General features: G+C 51.8%; 2 protein-coding genes across 2 annotated transcripts in view; one reads left to right on the top strand and one right to left on the bottom strand.

Annotated features, from left to right (window-relative positions):
* The window catches only part of NCKAP1L (NCK associated protein 1 like), a 418,971-nt gene that overhangs the window by 73,142 nt on the left and 327,297 nt on the right, over positions 1–18,532 (top strand). Inside the window, exon 5 of the mRNA XM_075337171.1 lies at positions 17,636–17,778. Coding sequence (XP_075193286.1) covers positions 17,636–17,778 — 143 coding nt within the window. The remainder of the gene's footprint in view (positions 1–17,635; positions 17,779–18,532) is intronic.
* The window catches only part of LOC142292075 (protein D7-like), a 169,287-nt gene that overhangs the window by 129,382 nt on the left and 21,373 nt on the right, over positions 1–18,532 (bottom strand). The gene's annotated exons all lie outside the window — the stretch shown is intronic.

Genomic DNA, 18,532 nt, shown 5'->3' with positions numbered 1-18,532 from the left:
TTTTGCCCGCAGGCTCTGGCCCTGGGAACTCTAGCTGTGGCAGTAGCTGTATTTCCCTTTTCCTGTTTGGACGGTTGCCTTCAATCGGGTCTTGGCTGCTAGGAAACCCCTGGGGTTCCGGTCACTAACGGATTTGACCTGTTTAACGGCGACTCCAAGCCTGGTCGGGGTCCGCAGGGCCTGCCGGTTTGTGCTGGCTTCACTTCGCTCCCCGGTTCGGTACCGGCGGGCCAACGCCCGACCCCGGTCCTACGGTTCCACGTCGATCGGCCTCTCCTGCAGTCTGCCAACCTTGCTCTCGGTGCCCGGGCCACGTACCTGGACACGATCAGTCTTGCTCCTTCACTACCACTTCCTTCACTCAACTCCACTCAACTACTATTCCCTTCCTTTTCCCGCCTCCAGGACTGTGAACTCCTCAGTGGGTGGGGCCAACCGCCTGGCTCCACCCCACCTGGTGTGGACATCAGCCCCTGGAGGGAGGCAACAAGGATTTGTGTCTGGCTGATGTGCCTATCTTGGGGTGGGGGGGTGTTGTGTTGTTGTCCCTGTGACGACCTGGCTAGTCTAGGGCACCACATTCCCCCTTGGTTAAATGCAGACCGTCCGCGGGCTGCCCGTCCATCACCGGTTTTATTTTTCAACTGTAAAAGGTAGAAAAACACATGAAAAATATTCAACAAACCATTTTCTTTTTATGGATTCTTCCCTTAACGGGAGGCATGGTACTTTAACGTTACAAACGGTAGACATAATTATTAAAACGGACGGCTTCCGCTCTCCCACCCAAACAACCTGGCCCTGATGCTGCCCCTAAGAAGTGGGCAGCACCCCTTGACCCCAGTCCTGATCAGGCTGCCCGAGCGGGAACGGGTACGGTGTTTCGTACCCTACGGTCACTTCAGGGGACCCCACGTCCAGGGGGACCCCTGACCCCCTGAGGATGGCCACCGGTCCCGGTGGTGGCCGGGCCCCAGCCTACTCTACTGCGGGCCCTTCCTCCAATCTGCCTCTCCAGAGGCGGCTACGGAAACATGCCAACTGATTTACATTTCCACTAGTTTGTGGTTGCCCTGCGAGTTCTCAGGCATGTCCATAAGCAGTTCCTTATGCACAGTAACAATGGGTCCCTACGGGGACAACTTGCCGGCAACGGCCGGTTCAATCACAGTTGACAATCAGGTGACATCTTCGGTTGATTACTTTTATCATGTAACAGGTAACGGTACTGGTGGTCCCAACGGGGACAATGGTGCAACAGAGGGACCGCTGACTTTGGGGTGGCTACCACCGCAGGGGGTCGGCCCACTCGGGGACCGGACGGTACATCGGGTTCTCCTTCCATAGGCAGTGCAGTCCAGAACCACTGATCGCCGTTGGGAACGGTGGCGGGGGCAGCGTGCTCAGGACCCCCTCTTCCATCAGCTGCACTCTCTCTGGACCTCCTGCTGCGGTACTGGCCCCCGGCTGCCATGCAATCAAGGCTGGTTCAGGAGTTTGGGTGGCCTGATCGCGACGCGGCACGGCCGTAGCAGCCCCTTGCTCGCGGGCCCACACCACGGCAACCATTCTGCGCATCTCCGCCTTCCAATCCAGCAGCTGCTGCAAGCTCTGTACCCTCACCTTCAAGCAGAAAACGGCCCAGCTCCCGCTCCAGCCAAGCAGCGGTCCCGGCGGGGAGCTCACCCGGGCTGCAATCTTCAAAGGCTACTCCTCCTCGGTTCCCCTAGAGCTTAGATGCTCCGGTGGCGGGCACTCCTGCGCTCCAGCCCGAGGACGCCAGCATCTCTCCATCCGCGTCCCCCTTGGTCTTTTCTCAGCACCTCCTCTTCAGGGGCGGAGCTTCGGCTTTCACGCCTCCACTGCTGGAGAAGACGCTCGCCGAGGCATGGTAGAGTAAAGGGACATTTAAATAAACACTAACCTTAAGGTACCGTCACACTTAGCGACGCTCGAGCGATCCCACCAGCGATCTGAGCGATCCCACCAGCGATCTGACCTGGCAGGGATTGCTGGAACGTCGCTACATGGTCGCTGGTGAGCTGTCAATCAGGCAGAACTCCACAGCATTCAGAAATCAGCCACCAGCCACCAGCGACCCGTTTTACGACGCTGTGCTTGGTAACCATAGTACATATCGGGTTACTAAGCAAAGCGCTTTGCTTATATATAAGCTATAGTTACCTGATGTGTACCTTGGCTACGTGTGCAGGGAGCAGGGAGACGGCTTCTAGAAGCTGCGGACGCTGGTAACCAAGGTAAATATCGGGTAACCAAGCAAAACAATTTGCTTGGTTACCCGATGTGTACCTTGGTTACCAGCATCTGCAGAAGCCGGCTCCCTGCACATTCAGATCGTTGCTGTCTCACTGTAAAACACAGCGATGTGTGCTTCACAGCAGGAGAGCAACGACCAAAAAATGGTCCAGGACATTCAGCAACGACCGGCGACCTCACAGCAGGGGCCAGGTCATTGCTGGATGTCACACAAAGCGACATTGCTAGCAAGATCGCTGTTGCGTCACAAAAACCGTGACTCAGCAGCAATGTCGCTAGCGATGTTGCTTAGTGAGACGTGGCCTTTAGAGAGTGAATCCTTAATTACCTTTGATTAGTGGTGTGAAACTTTTATTGTCCCAATATCCATGTAGGATCAGAGAGCTGGTGCCCTTACAGAGATCTGTTTCCGGTCTTTGGTCTCTACACGAGTGCAGGTTTTGCAACTCTTTACATTGCAAGGATAAGTTCCTCTTGGAACTGAGGTGAGTAGCTCATTGCGCTACTCACCTCAGTTGCTGCGTGGAGCTGACCGGAGCGGCGGTGAGTAGCGCAATCAGCTGAGCTGTCACTGAGGTTACCCGCGGCCACCGCTGCATCCACCGCTGGATCCAGGTAACCTCAGTGACAGCACAGCTGATCACGTGGCTCTCTTCATTTGCTGCGTGGAGGTGACAGGAGCGACGGTTTCTTCTGCTGCTCCGGTCACCTTCATGCAGCAGAGCTGGAAGTGACGCTGGACCATCTTGGAGTACGCCGGACATGGAGGGCTTTTTGGGGCTGATTAAATTGGTGAACCAGGGAATGTGTTTGTGTTTGTTATTTCTAATAAAGGATTTTTCAGTTGTGTGTGTTTATTTACTGTAATTTACAGATCAATCATGGAAGGTATCTCGGGGAGACGCCTGACATGATTAATCTAGGACTTTGTGATACTATTGTATGTTGTGAGGATTTCGATAGCGTTAGGGCAATGACAGCCAGAGACGAGTTTGTGGTACAAGATGTTTATGATATGTAACCACGGTAGATAAACAACGGAACAAACACAGCAGAACAAACACAGCAGAACAAACACAGCAGAACAAACACAGCAGAACAAACACAGCAGAACAAACACAGCAGAACAAACACAGCAGAACAAACACAGCAGAACAAACACAGCAGAACAAACACAGCAGAACAAACACAGCAGAACAAACACAGCAGAACAAACACAGCAGAACAAACACAGCAGAACAAACACAGCAGAACAAACACAGCAGAACAAACACACGAAATACCGAAACGGAGCGGAGGGAATTCCCGGGGCCACGCACCGGACTCCCCCAGGGAGACCACCAGAGCGAACCCCTATACAGGGACTGTCCGGCAATCAACCCCGGAAGGCCTAAATGCGCCGCAGCCGGGACACAAGGGGCAAGCGGTAAAGTCCAGAAGTGTCCGTACGGGATGAAAGTCCAGAATGGTTACGAACCGGAAGAAACCGGGCAGACGTGCTGACCAAAGACGGCAGACGGAGTCCGGGCACAGTTTGAAGAAACCGGGTGTGGTCCAGAGTCGGTCGGTAGATTTTCAGGAGGATCCAAAGGTAATCAAGTAGCAGCAGCAGTAAAGCAGGAGCACACAGCAAGCAGTATACTCAGGCACTGGACTAGGCTTAGAGGCGGCCTTTTAAGCAGCTGGACAGGAAGTAGGGCAACAGAACATAAAACTCCATGTTAACCAAGGGCAAGCTCTTTCAAAAGAGGACTGGAAAACCCGGAAACCTGACATTACTCCCCCCCCCAGAAACGGCCTCAGGACGGGTCAGGGCCCGGCTTGTCCGGGTACCGTCGATGAAACTGAGCGATCTTCCGGGGTGCTCGAATGTTACCCACCGGTTCCCAGGAATCGTCCTCGGGGGCGTACCCCTGCCAACGTACCAGATACTGAAGCCGACGACGATGGAGCCGGGAGTCAATAATGTCCTCAACCACGAACTGCTCCTCGCCGTCGACCATCACAGGCGGAGGAGGAGGCACGACACGACCATGAAACGTATTGGGAGAGACGGATTTGAGGAGAGAAACATGAAAGACCGGGTGTACCTTTAGATGGTGCGGTAACCGCAGCCGACAGGCCACAGGGCTCACGATCCCGGTGATCTTGAACGGACCGATGAATTTTTGTCCCAGCTTCTGCGAAGGGACACCCAATCTCAGGTTCTTGGTGGATAACCATACAGAGTCCCCTACCTTATACATGGGTGCCGGTTTCCGGTGAGCGTCTGCCGACCTCTTGTAACGCTCCTGAGCTGTAGCCACAGTGTCCTTCAGAACCTCCAGATTTTGTCGTAGCTCGGTCAATCTGTCCTCCACCGCAGGCACTGAGACCGCAACCGGTGACCTAGGCAAAATAGTCGGATGGTAACCCAAGTTAGCAAAGAAGGGCGTTACCTTAGTGGAGCTGCTCTGAGTGTTGTTATACGAGAACTCCGCCAACAGAAGCATCTTCAACCAATCGTCCTGCAGATGGCTGACATAACAGCGAAGGTATTGTTCCAGGGTTTGATTAGTCCGTTCGGTTTGCCCATTTGTCTGAGGATGGTATGCAGAAGACAAACAGACATCAATCTGGAGTGCCGTACAAAACCCCTTCCAGAACCTAGACGTGAACTGCACGCCCCGGTCAGAGATGATCTCGTCTGGTACCCCATGCAATCGGAATACGTTCTGGATAACCAAATCCACTGTCTCTGCGGCTGAGGGAAGACCGGCACACGGAATAAAGTGAGCAGCTTTAGTCAACCGATCCACCACCACTAAAATGGTATTGTGACCGTCTGAGACGGGCAACTCCACAATAAAATCCATTGAGATAGACCCCCAAGGGCGAGATGGCACGGGTAACGGTTGGAGGAGTCCTGTAGGAGCCACACGAGGGACCTTGCACCGGGCACAAACCACACATGAGTGGACATAGTCCTTTACGTCCTTTAAACAGGTAGACCACCAGAAAAAACGGTTCAGAAATTCCTGCGTCTTCTGTACCCCCCTATGACCAGCCAACACGGAGTCATGGACCAACTTGAGAACTCGAAGTCTTACGGCCTCCGGGACATAAATGCGTCGCTCTCTCAACCACACACCATTCCGAAGAACAAGAGTTACATCATTCGGGGGGGCAGCAAGAAATACGTCACCATCATAGGCCAGCTTGATGTCCTTCCACAAGTCCTGGTCCTGGATTACTCCAACGAAATTGGCATCCGATAACACGGTCTGAGACGGGGTCCACGGCGTGGATTCGGGACAAGGCATCGGCTTTCCCATTACGTGAACCTGGACGGTATGTAACGACAAAATTGAACTGGTTAAGGAATAGGCTCCAACGGGCTTGCCGTGGAGACAGGCACCTGGCAGACTTAAGAAATTCCAGATTACGATGATCTGTGAGTACTATCACTTGCTGCGCGGCTCCCTGTAAGTGGTGTCTCCATTCCTTGAAAGCGGAAATAATCGCTAACAATTCTTTGTCCGCAATGTCATAGTTCCTTTCTGCAGGGGACAACCGGCGGGAAAAGAAAGCACACGGATGTAAGAGACTCTTGTCCCCAGTCCTTTGAGAAAGGATGGCCCCTAATGCGTAGTCGGAAGCGTCGACTTCCACGATAAAGGGAAGTGCGGGATTCGGATGTACCAATATAGGCGCTGAGGTAAAACAAACCTTGAGACGATGGAAGGCTTCCTGGGCCTGGGCGGACCACACAAACTTCTGTCCTTTCTTGGTTAACAGAGTGATGGGACGAACGAACTCTGAAAAATTACGGATAAAACGTCGGTAAAAGTTGGCAAAACCGACAAAGCATTGTACCTCTTTGATGTTTCCCGGTTCCGGCCAGTCTAGAATTGCTTGTATTTTGCCAGACTCCATGTTCAGTCCCTGAGGAGAGATGACATAACCTAAGAATTGTATCTGTGAGCAATGGAATTCGCATTTCTCCAGTTTGATGTACAGGTGGTTTTCCCTCAGCCGGGTAAGTACGGTCTTGACGTGCTCCTGGTGTTCCTGTTGGGAATCAGAAAAGATTAGGATATCGTCCAGATAAATCACCATGAATTGGTCCATGATATCCCTAAAAATATCGTTAACTAGATGTTGGAAAGCCGCGGGAGCGTTACAAAGTCCAAAAGGCATCACTAGGTACTCAAAATGTCCATACCGACATCGGAACGCGGTCTTCCACTCGTCTCCGGGACGTATGCGGAGTAGATTGTATGCCCCACTGAGGTCCAATTTGGTGAAGATTTTTGCCTGTTGGACCCTCTCCAATAGCTCAGGAATCAATGGTAACGGATACCGGTTCCGGATGGTTATTTTATTCAGTTCCCGGTAGTCAATACAGGGTCTTAGAGTCCCCTCTTTCTTTTTCACAAAAAAGATGGGTGCCCCTGCTGGTGAGGTAGACGGACGAATAAATCCCTTAGCTAGACTTTCATCAATGTAGTTTTTTAGTGCTTCTAGCTCAGGTGCCGCCAACGGGTAGACATGACCAAACGGGATCTCCGCCCCTGGGAGTAAGTCTATGGGGCAATCATACGGTCTATGCGGGGGAAGCCGATCGGCTTTTCTTTTGTCGCATATGTCCGCAAAGTCGTTATACACCGGGGGTAGAACAGGTACCTGTACAGTGCCCTCCGCATTCGGTGTTACTGGAACCGGAACAGTTGGACTAATGGTCGGAATACTCTGCGGTGGGAAGGATATTTCCTTAGTTTCCCAATCGATGACCGGATTTGTAGACCGTAGCCACGGAATACCTAAAATAATCGGAAAATGAGGAGAAGAAATTAGCATGAAAACAAGGGTCTCCTGCTGACCTGGCTTCATGACGCATTCTAGCGGTACGGTTTCCCGATCAACTGGTCCAGAGATTAACGGAGATCCGTCTACCGTCTCCATGGTAACCGGTGAGGCTCTTTGCTGAGTCCGGATACCGTGTTTCCTGGCAAAAGAGGAGTCCATGAAATTTCCCCCTGCCCCAGAATCTATCATTGCAGAGGTAGGTATTAGCTGTCCCTCCCACCGGATCTGAATGGGGAGCGAGCAATGGGTATATTTCCCTTCCGAGTCCTTCGGTGAGGTTGACATTACAGTCAAGGGAAATACCGCATCCAAGTGTCCACTTGCCTCAGAGATATCGGACTCTGCGTCCGTGTTGTCACACTCTGCCATGGCTGCCAATACCTTATTTGGGCGATTCGGACGTTTCGGGCAGTCGATCAAAAAATGGTCCGATTGACCGCAATAGAAACACAAACGCTCACTGAGCCGGTGTTCGCGACGTTCATTGGTCTCTCGCTTTTGCAGAGAGTCCACTTGCATAGGAACGTCCTCGGCCTCCCGTGGCGTCCTGAGAGCGGGTTCTCTGGAAGGAAATGCAAAGTTGTTTACACGGTTTACAGCTGCCCATTTTTCCTGTCTACGTTCCGTCAAGCGGGTATCAATACGCACACAGTGCTGGAGAAACAGTTCAAAATCCCCTGGAGATTCAGAACGAGCTAACTCGTCCTTGATGGTACCGGACAACCCCTTTCTGAAAACAGACAATAATGCATTGTTTCCCCAGTCGGTGTCTACCACTAACCTCTTAAATTCAGTGGCGTATTCAACGACAGAACGCTTTCCCTGACGTAAGGAAAGGAGAGCCGATTCAGCGGTAGCACGGCGATTCGGATCATCAAACATCTGCGCCATTGCGGTCAGAAAATCATCTAGGTGATTTAAACGGATGTCCCGGTTCTCTATCATAGGATTAGCCCAAGCCAGTGCTCGTGAGGTTAATAACATAATTATACATAACACTTTGGACCGGTCAGAACGGTAATAATCGGCATGTACATCAAAAAACAGTATACATTGGTTCACAAATCCACGAAACTGACTACGGTCACCATTGAAACGAAATGGGGGTAACCTAGGCATACCGGCAGCTGATACGGACGTAGTGGGGCCGGCTTCCTGAGCCTCCACTCTGACTTGCAAGTCCTGTATAGCCGGACCCAGTACCTGGTGATCATAGCCCAGCTGTGCCTCCACATCTCTAAGTTTAGTCTGCACCACCTCCATCTCCTGCTGCAAGGAGTTAATCATAGAAAAGAGCTGATCTACTCCTCGTGTCTCAGTCATTGCCCCAGCGAAATCCTCTTTTGGCCTGAGTATAATGTGATACTGTCACGGCCGGGCGGTCGGGCAGACCCAGGAGGTGGATCCACTGGACCGAACTCTCTGAGATGGTGGTAGGGAGTCCGGCAGCTGAAGCACTGATGGGCAGTAGAACAGTCCGTGCAAGTGAAGGCAGCGGAGGAGTCCCAGGGACCACGGAGTCACAGAAGGTGGTCTTGGTGACGTAGCTCAGGTTCGGAGGCCGAGGTGATATCAGGCGGGGTCCGGAACCTCTGGAGCAAGATGACGGGTCACCGCAGGGATCCGGGATGGTACGGACTGTCAGATGGCAGACGGACAGCGTGCGGGGATCAGGACACGGCAGACTGGATGGCGAGGCAGGTACGGCTCTACAAAGACAGATAGGTGAGTACAGGCACATAAACACCAAGAGACCTGACTCCTAGCTCAGGGAACACGAAGATCAGGCCCCGCCCCCTTGGACAATGACCCCCTATATACCCTGTACCTGTGCAACCTCATTTCCTGTTAATGGACGCTGGCCCTTTAAGAAAGGGTCAGTGACCGCGCGCGCGCCCTAATGCGCATGCGCGCCGCCCGGGTGCCAGAAGCCAGGGAAGGAGGCTGCGAGGAGGACGCAGGGGAGCCGGCCAGGTCCAGGGAAGCTGTCGGGCGCCGGGATCGGGGGCCCGGAGCCCTGGGACGGACGGAATCCGGTGACTGGGGAGCGGAGAGCGTGGCAGGTGAGCCGGGGAACGGGGGTGAGGACCCGGGGAGCGTGACAGTACCCCCCCCCCCCACGCCCCCCTCCCCGCAACCGGGACATGAAGGCACGGATAAGAGGAGTGCCCACGTTCTCCCTGGGTTCCCAAGACCTATCCTCAGGACCATACCCTTCCCAGTCCACCAGGAAGAACTGTCGACCTCGTACGGTCTTCATGGCCACGATATCCCTTACCGCATAGATGTCACCATCGGCAATAGGAGGAGGGGCCGGACTGGCAGCAGCGGAGAAGGGACCAAGGACAACCGGCTTGAGCAGAGAGACGTGGAAGGAGTTGGGTATCCTCATCGTGGCCGGGAGCTGTAGCTTGTAGGATACCTCATTGATCTTGCTGAGGACCTTAAACGGCCCGATGTAGCGAGGACCCAGCTTGTAGGAAGGTATCTTCAATCGGATGTACTGGGAAGCAAGCCAGACCAGGTCACCAGGAGAGAAACACGGAGGATCCAGACGTCTCTTGTCAGCGTGTTTCTTCATCCGCTGGGAAGCGCGCCCAAGGGACGCTTTGACAGAGTCCCAAATGGTAGCAAAGTCACGAACTGCAGTATCAGCAGCCGGGACATCCGATGAAGGGGATATAGGCAATGGGACGGCGGGCTGGAGTCCGTAAACAACATGGAAGGGAGATTCGGAGGATGACTCACTGACGTGGTGGTTATGGGAGAATTCAGCCCAAGGCAGAAGCGAGGACCAGTCGTCGTGATGGGCGTTGACATAGTGACGTAGGTATGAGGTCACGATTTGATTGACCCTCTCCACTTGGCCGTTAGACTGAGGATGGTAAGAAGAAGAAAAGTCCAGAGTCACTCCCAGATGTTTGCATAGAGCCCTCCAGAAGCGGGAGGTGAACTGAGTTCCTCTGTCGGACACTATGTGGGATGGAAAGCCATGCAAGCGGAAGATGTGATGTATATAGGCTTCCGCGAGTTCCTGAGCAGAGGGCAGTCCGGCCATAGGAACGAAGTGGGCCATTTTGGAGAATCGATCAACCACGACCCATATGACTGTGTGCCCGGAGGATAATGGCAAGTCCGTAATAAAGTCCATTGCTATGTGTTGCCACGGGACTGAGGGTATCGGTAAAGGCAGAAGACGGCCATGGGGCAAGTGTTTGGGCGTCTTGTTCCTGGCACAGGAGGAGCAGGCAGAGACAAAAGCAGCGACGTCCGTGCGAAGGGATGGCCACCAGTAATGGCGTACAATCGCACCCCATGTTCTCTTCTGACCAGCATGCCCGGCTGTTTTTGAGGCATGACCCCAGTGTAACACTTTTTGCCTGTCGGTATCGGAGACATAGGTCTTCCCGGGCGGTATCTGGGCTAGGGTGACAGGGGCCACCGGAATGATGTTGCTAGGACAGATGATGGGTTGGGTAGTCTCTTCCTCCTGCTCCATGGGCATGAAAGACCTGGACAAGGCATCAGCGCGTACATTCTTGTCCGCGGGTCGGAAGTGAAGCTGAAAGTCGAACCTGGCAAAGAATAAGGACCACCTGGCTTGCCGTGGGTTCAGTCGCTGAGCGGACCGCAGGTATTCTAGGTTCTTGTGGTCCGTGTAGATGATCACGGGATACACTGCACCTTCCAGGAGGTAGCGCCATTCCTCCAGTGCCAGTTTGACTGCCAAGAGCTCTCGGTCCCCGATGGTATAGTTGCGTTCAGGCGCTGAGAAGCCCTTGGAGAAGAATCCGCAAGTCACCATCTTCCCGGAGGAGGACTTCTGCATGAGCACTGCTCCGGCTCCTGAGGAGGAGGCATCCACCTCCAAGGTGAACTGGCGGTTCAACTCCGGACGGTGAAGTACAGGCGAGGAAGCAAAAGCCCGCTTCAAAGAGCCAAACGCGGCGTCGGCCGCAGGCGACCAGTCCTTTGGATTTGCCTCTTTCTTAGTCAAAGCGGAAAGTGGAGCAGTCAGAGCAGAGAAGTGAGGGACGAATTGGCGGTAGTAGTTGGCGAATCCCAGGAAGCGTTGGATTGCCTTCAGTCCAGAAGGGGGAGGCCAGTTGAGAATGGCGGAGACCTTCTTGGGATCCATCTGCAGTCCAGTCTCAGAGATGATGTACCCCAGAAAGGGGAGAGAAGACTGCTCAAAGACACACTTCTCATACTTTGCGTACAGACGGTTCTCTCTTAGTCGTCGTAGAACCAGCTGTACGTGCTCTCTGTGGGTTGGGAGGTCCGGAGAGAAGACAAGGATGTCATCTAGATATACTACCACACAGGTGTAGAGGAGGTCTCGGAACACGTCGTTCACCAGTTCTTGGAAGACGGCAGGAGCGTTACACAGGCCGAAGGGCATCACGCAGTACTCATAATGTCCATCGCGCGTATTAAACGCGGTCTTCCATTCGTCACCAGAGCGGATGCGCACCAGATTGTAAGCACCCCGAAGATCCAGCTTGGTGAACAGACGAGCTCCTCTAAGCCGGTCAAACAATTCGGGGATGAGCGGCAGAGGGTACTTGTTCTTAACAGTGATCTGATTCAGACCCCGGTAGTCGATGCAGGGACGTAAATCGCCCTCTTTTTTCTTGACAAAGAAGAAACCTGCTCCAGCAGGAGAGGAGGATCTCCGAATGAATCCCCTAGCCAGGCTCTCTGAGATGTAAGTCGACATAGCCCTTGTTTCGGCTGGAGATAAAGGATATATCCGTCCTCGTGGTGGCGTTGTTCCAGGGAGCAGGTCGATGGCACAATCGTAGGGGCGATGTGGCGGCAGTACCTCGGATTCTTTTTTATCAAAGACATCAGCAAAGGACCAATAAGCCGAGGGCAGCCCCGGTAGGTTCTCAGGAACCGGAGGTCGTCGGATGGGTTGTGTGGATTTTAGGCATCTCTCATGACACGAAGCACCCCAGCGGGTGATTTCGCCAGTGCCCCAGCTGACTGATGGTTCGTGAGTCCGTAACCATGGAAGGCCCAGCAGGATCTGATGGGACATGTGCGGAAGGACGTAGAAGGCGATGTTCTCGGTGTGAAGAGCACCGATGCGCAGTTCAACCGGCCTGGTGGTCCAGGAGATGGTGTCAGAAAGGGGTCTCCCATCCACAGAGGCAATCACCAGGGGCTTGTTGAGTGGGATAACAGGCACCTGGTATTTGTCCACGGTGGCTTGCTGGATGAAATTGCCTGCTGCCCCGGAATCAAGATAGGCCTCAGCCGTGAACCGCGTCTCTCCCGTTGTCACTTGCATGGTCCATGTGACCGGATCAGAGAGAGTCCCAGCACCTAGGGTGGCCTCTCCTACCAACCCTAGGCTTTGGAGTTTCCCGGCCTTTCCGGACAGGAACGGAGGAGGTGTGTGCCCTCACCGCAGTAAAAGCAGAGACCCTTGGCAAGCCGCTCTGCTCTACGTTGTGCAGACTGACGCACTCGGTCAATCTGCATGGGCTCGTGGACGGGACTCCCAGCTGTTGATGACTGAGGTACGGAGGGCTTCTGAGGAGGAGATGAATGCCGTAACGGGCGTCTCTCACGAGATAGCTCTTTGGAGCGCTCCTGAAAACGTATGTCCACACGAGTTGCTAGGGCAATCAGGGCATCTAGGGTGGAGGGCACGTCCCGACCCGCCAACTCATCCTTGATGCGACTCGAGAGTCCCTCCCAGAAGGCGGCTGTTAGGGCCTCATTATTCCACCCGAGTTCTGAAGCCACAGTGCGAAAACGGATGGCGTATTGGCCCACCGTCAGTGTTCCTTGACGTAGGCGGAGGAGTGATGAAGCAGAGGCAGAAGCGCGTCCCGGCTCGTCAAAGGTGCTGCGGAATGCCTGCAGGAACTGTTGAAGATCCTTGGTCATGGGGTCCTCCTTCTCCCACAAGGGGTTCATCCACGCCAGCGCCTCGCCCTCTAGGTGGGACATTATAAAGGCGACCTTGGCTTGGTCGGAGGCGAACAGATGTGGCAGCTGCGTGAAATGAAGGGAACATTGATTTATGAAGCCCCTGCAGGTCTTGGGATCTCCAGCATAACGAGGAGGTGACGCCAAACGGAGTCGGGAAGCATCTGACGAGGTTGCCACTGGTGCGGGGGCCATGGCTTGCCTGGCGGGGGACCTGGGTGCCGCAGGCGTCATTGATGCTTGTAATGTGTACAGGCGGGTGTCCACGGAGGTCATGAATTGCAGCATGCGGGTCTGGACTTCACGCTGGCGTTGGAGTTCCTCTTGCAGGGCCATTAGTGCTGCAGCGGGATCCATGGCCTGATCTTACTGTCACGGCCGGGCGGTCGGGCAGACCCAGGAGGTGGATCCACTGGACCGAACTCTCTGAGATGGTGGTAGGGAGTCCGGCAGCTGAAGCACTGATGGGCAGTAGAACAGTCCGTGCAAGTGAAGGCAGCGGAGGAGTCCCAGGGACCACGGAGTCACAGAAGGTGGTCTTGGTGACGTAGCTCAGGTTCGGAGGCCGAGGTGATATCAGGCGGGGTCCGGAACCTCTGGAGCAAGATGACGGGTCACCGCAGGGATCCGGGATGGTACGGACTGTCAGATGGCAGACGGACAGCGTGCGGGGATCAGGACACGGCAGACTGGATGGCGAGGCAGGTACGGCTCTACAAAGACAGATAGGTGAGTACAGGCACATAAACACCAAGAGACCTGACTCCTAGCTCAGGGAACACGAAGATCAGGCCCCGCCCCCTTGGACAATGACCCCCTATATACCCTGTACCTGTGCAACCTCATTTCCTGTTAATGGACGCTGGCCCTTTAAGAAAGGGTCAGTGACCGCGCGCGCGCCCTAATGCGCATGCGCGCCGCCCGGGTGCCAGAAGCCAGGGAAGGAGGCTGCGAGGAGGACGCAGGGGAGCCGGCCAGGTCCAGGGAAGCTGTCGGGCGCCGGGATCGGGGGCCCGGAGCCCTGGGACGGACGGAATCCGGTGACTGGGGAGCGGAGAGCGTGGCAGGTGAGCCGGGGAACGGGGGTGAGGACCCGGGGAGCGTGACAGATACTATTGTATGTTGTGAGGATTTCGATAGCGTTAGGGCAATGACAGCCAGAGACGAGTTTGTGGTACAAGATGTTTATGATATGTAACCACGGTAGATACACAACGGAACAAACACAGCAGAACAAACACAGCAGAACAAACACACGAAATACCTTCCCGAAACGGAGCGGAGGGAATTCCCGGGGCCACGCACCGGACTCCCCCAGGGAGACCACCAGAGCGAACCCCTATACAGGGACTGTCCGGCAATCAACCCCGGAAGGCCTAAATGCGCCGCAGCCGGGACACAAGGGGCAAGCGGTAAAGTCCAGAAGTGTCCGTACGGGATGAAAGTCCAGAATGGTTACGAACCGGAAGAAACCGGGCAGACGTGCTGACCAAAGACGGCAGACGGAGTCCGGGCACAGTTTGAAGAAACCGGGTGTGGTCCAGAGTCGGTCGGTAGATTTTCAGGAGGATCCAAAGGTAATCAAGTAGCAGCAGCAGTAAAGCAGGAGCACACAGCAAGCAGTATACTCAGGCACTGGACTAGGCTTAGAGGCGGCCTTTTAAGCAGCTGGACAGGAAGTAGGGCAACAGAACATAAAACTCCATGTTAACCAAGGGCAAGCTCTTTCAAAAGAGGACTGGAAAACCCGGAAACCTGACAGACTTATTGGCAGCTATGGGCTGCCAATAACTCCTTATTACCCCGATTTGCCAACGCACCAGGGCAAATCGGGAAGGGCCGGGTACTGTCCCAGAACAGTCGCATCTAATGTATGCGGCCATTCTGGGCGGCTGCAGACTGATATTGTTAGGCTGGGGGGCTCCCCATAACGTGGAGCTCACCATCCTGAGAATACCAGCCTTCAGCCGTATGGCTTTATCTGGCTGGTATTAAATTTGGGGGGGACCGCATGCCGTTTTTTTTAATTATTTATTTATTTATTTCTATACTCCATAGTGACACGCCCACCGGCTGCTGTGATTGGGTGCAGTGAGACACCTGTCACTCAGCGTGGGGGCGTGTCTCACTGCAACCAATCATAGGCGCTGGTGGGCGGGGAAAGCAGGGAATACGAGATTGATTAATGAGCGGCCGGCTTTTTCAAATTAGAAAAAGCCGCCGGAGCAGTGTGAACGCCGTGCAGCGCCGGTGATCGGGGATCGGTGAGTATGAGAGAGGGGGGGACACTTCAGTCACTCGGGGGATTAGCGGTCACCGGTGAATCCTTCACAGGTGACCGCTAATCAGTACATGGCACAGAGACAGAGCTGCGGCATGACAATGAAGTCGGGTGAAGTTCACCCAAGTTCATTCTCATCGCGCTACTCTGTCTGCTGTCTGCCGACATGTAGTAAACGACATTTTGCATCACACACGGACATTCCACACGGACAACACAAACACATGTCAGCTAAGTTTCACACGCACACACGGACATTTCACAAGCACATACGGCTAGCATACGGGATACATACGCAGGCCACACATACCATAAAAACGGACCTAAAAAATGGAAAACGGACCCGAAAAATGGCCCGTTTTACACGGACGTGGTTTTCACGGATGTGTGTTTTAGGCCTCACTGAGAGCAATCAATTATTTTTCAACTGGCTAACACGGTACCAAACCTTTTTTCGTTTAAGTGAACAAAATGTAATTATTTTTTCTTCACCGCCCAATGGAATAAAATTCTGTGAAGCTCCTGTGGTATTAATGTGCTCACTCCACCCCTAGATTAATTCATTGAGGGCTATAGTTTGTAAAATGACATGACTTATGGGGGGTCTCTGTTTTTCAGGGCCTCAGGGGCTTTTCCAATATGACATGGCATCCTCAAACCATTACAGCAAAAACCGAACTCTAATGTTGCGCTCCTTCCCTTCTGAGCTTTAAACTGTGCCTCAAAAGTAGTTTCCAACCACATATGGCGTATTGACATACTGAGGAAAAATTGCATAACAATATGCAAAACTTGTTTTCTCCTATTATCTTTTATGAAAATTAAACGCTTGGGAAAAAAGCAATGTTTTATTTGAAAACATTATAATGTTATATTTACTCAGCCCACGATATAAAATTCTGTAAATCACCTGATGGTTCAAAATGCTGACGTCTCCTCTAAATGAATTCCACAAAAGGTGTAGTTTTCAAAATGGAGTCACTTTGTGGTGGTTCCTGCTGTTTTGGCATGTCAAGGGCTTTTCATATGTGTCATGGTGTCTGTTATAAGATTCCAAATCGAAATTGCAAATAGCAATCTTTCCCTTCCGAGCCCTTCCATGTGCCCAAACAGTAGTTTTCCCTAACATATGGGGCATTTTTGTACTCAGGAAAAATTGCACAACAAATTCTATGATTCATTTTCTCTGGTTACCCTAGTAAAAATAAAAAAATTGGGGCTAAATCAACATTATGTAAGAAAAATGGATTTTTTTTAATTTTTACAGTTCAAAAATATAAAATTCTGTGAAGCACTTGTTTGTTCAAGGTGCTCACCACACCTCTAAATAAGTTCCTTGAGGGGTGTAGTTTCCAAAATGGTGTCACTCGTGTGGGATTTGGACTGTTTAGTCACATCACAAATGCAATAAGGCCTATTCCAGCCTGTCTTGCACTCCAAAAGTCAAATGTCGTTCCTTCCCTTCCAAGCCCTGCTGTGCGCTAAAACAGTAGTTTTCGTCCACATATGGGATATCGGTGTACTTAGGAGAAATTTCATAATAAATTGTACAGTCAATTTTTACCTGACACCCTTGTGAAAATCAAAAATTTGGAGCTAAAGCAACAATGTTGTTGGAAAAAGTAAACTTTTTATTATTTCCTTCCACATTGAGCAATTTGAGGGGTACAGTTTTTAAAATGGTGTCAATTTTGGGTATTTTCTGTCACATAGGCCCCTTAAAGTCACCTCAAATGTGATATGGTCCGTATAAAAAAAAAATTGGTTTTGTAAATTTTGCTGAAAGTAGAGAAATTTCTGACAAACTTTTAATCCTTCCAACCTTATAACAAAATATACAGTATATATTTCAGCAATTATGTTGATGTAAAGTAGACATGTGAAGTAGATAGCAAATGTTATTTATTAACGAAGTTTCAAAATGGTCAAATTTTTTGTCAAACTTTCATTTTTTTTTTTTTTTATAAATAAATGCAAACAGTATCGACTAAAATTTACCACTATCATGAAGTACAATGGGTCATGAAAAACAGTCTCAGAATCAGCGGGATGTATTGAAGCGTTCCAGAGTTATTGCTGATAAAGTGACACTGGTCGGAATTTTAAAAAAGTGGCACAATCAGGAAGGTGAAAACAGGCTCTGTCACGAAAGGGTTAATACTTTTCTGCCACAAAACTAAATTTCCAGTGTATCGCTGGTATTAACACACTCTACTGTATATTCTGATTAATATTTAACATTTGAATATTACTTTACTATTGATTTTTTTTCTCTTTATCTGGCAGAATATTAATTACACCTTTACAAAGAGTTATCTAGACCTGATAGTGACATACTTCTCCGTAATTCTGCTAATGTCTCGGATTGATGACAGAAAAACACTTATTGCTCTTTACAACTGTGCATTTGAAATGCTTCAAGGCCAGAGGTGGGTAACACTTTAAAGGTGTAGTCCAGAAATTGCCATTAAGAATCTGTTCTGATCATAGTGACTACTAGCACAGTCCCTTCTCATACCCCATTTTTGGTCCCATTAAAATAGAAAAGCTTGTATCTCCTGTGCCAGTGCCATTCCAGCGGTGACGGTCCTCACATTCCGCAGGTTCACATGAAGACGTGATTTCCTGCAAGTCCTACACCCAATCACTGCCGGCTTCTCTCTGCCCTCCTTTGGACGTATGAGTTAATCAAAAGGAAATGAGAGCTGCGGCTGGCCACTCACTTCCGGTTGATTACTCATATGTCTGAAAGCGGTGAAAGGGAAGGTGAATATAGATTTCTTTATTATAATGGAGTGTAAGGAAGTACACAGGTTAGAAGATGCACACAGTAAATGTCTTGCAGAGTGTCCATAAGTGAACATCGCCATCTGCTGGTCAGAAAAGACGGAGAAAGGACAAGCAGGAATTAAGGAGTGAAGTGCATGTTTCCTCGGGGGTGAGATTGGAGGAGACACCGGGTCAGATGACAGCTGTGTCGCATATATAAAAGACTCAGGAAAAATAAGAAGGAGAGAAGTCAGCACCTTGACCTCTAGCAGGACGGTCATGTCAGCAACTGATTGGGCTTACAGCCCCCAGACCAGATCCAAGAACAGATCCAAGAGAAGACCTGAGACTAGATCCGGGAGAAGACCCAACCCTACTGAGACAGTGTCGCACTCCACTAAGGAGTCAAATGGC

Source organism: Anomaloglossus baeobatrachus, chromosome 2, assembly GCF_048569485.1.
Source record: "Anomaloglossus baeobatrachus isolate aAnoBae1 chromosome 2, aAnoBae1.hap1, whole genome shotgun sequence".
NCBI classification, from domain to species: domain Eukaryota; kingdom Metazoa; phylum Chordata; class Amphibia; order Anura; family Aromobatidae; genus Anomaloglossus; species Anomaloglossus baeobatrachus.
The sequence above is the reverse complement of the archived record's forward strand: the minus strand, read 5'-3'. Positions and strand labels throughout refer to the sequence as shown.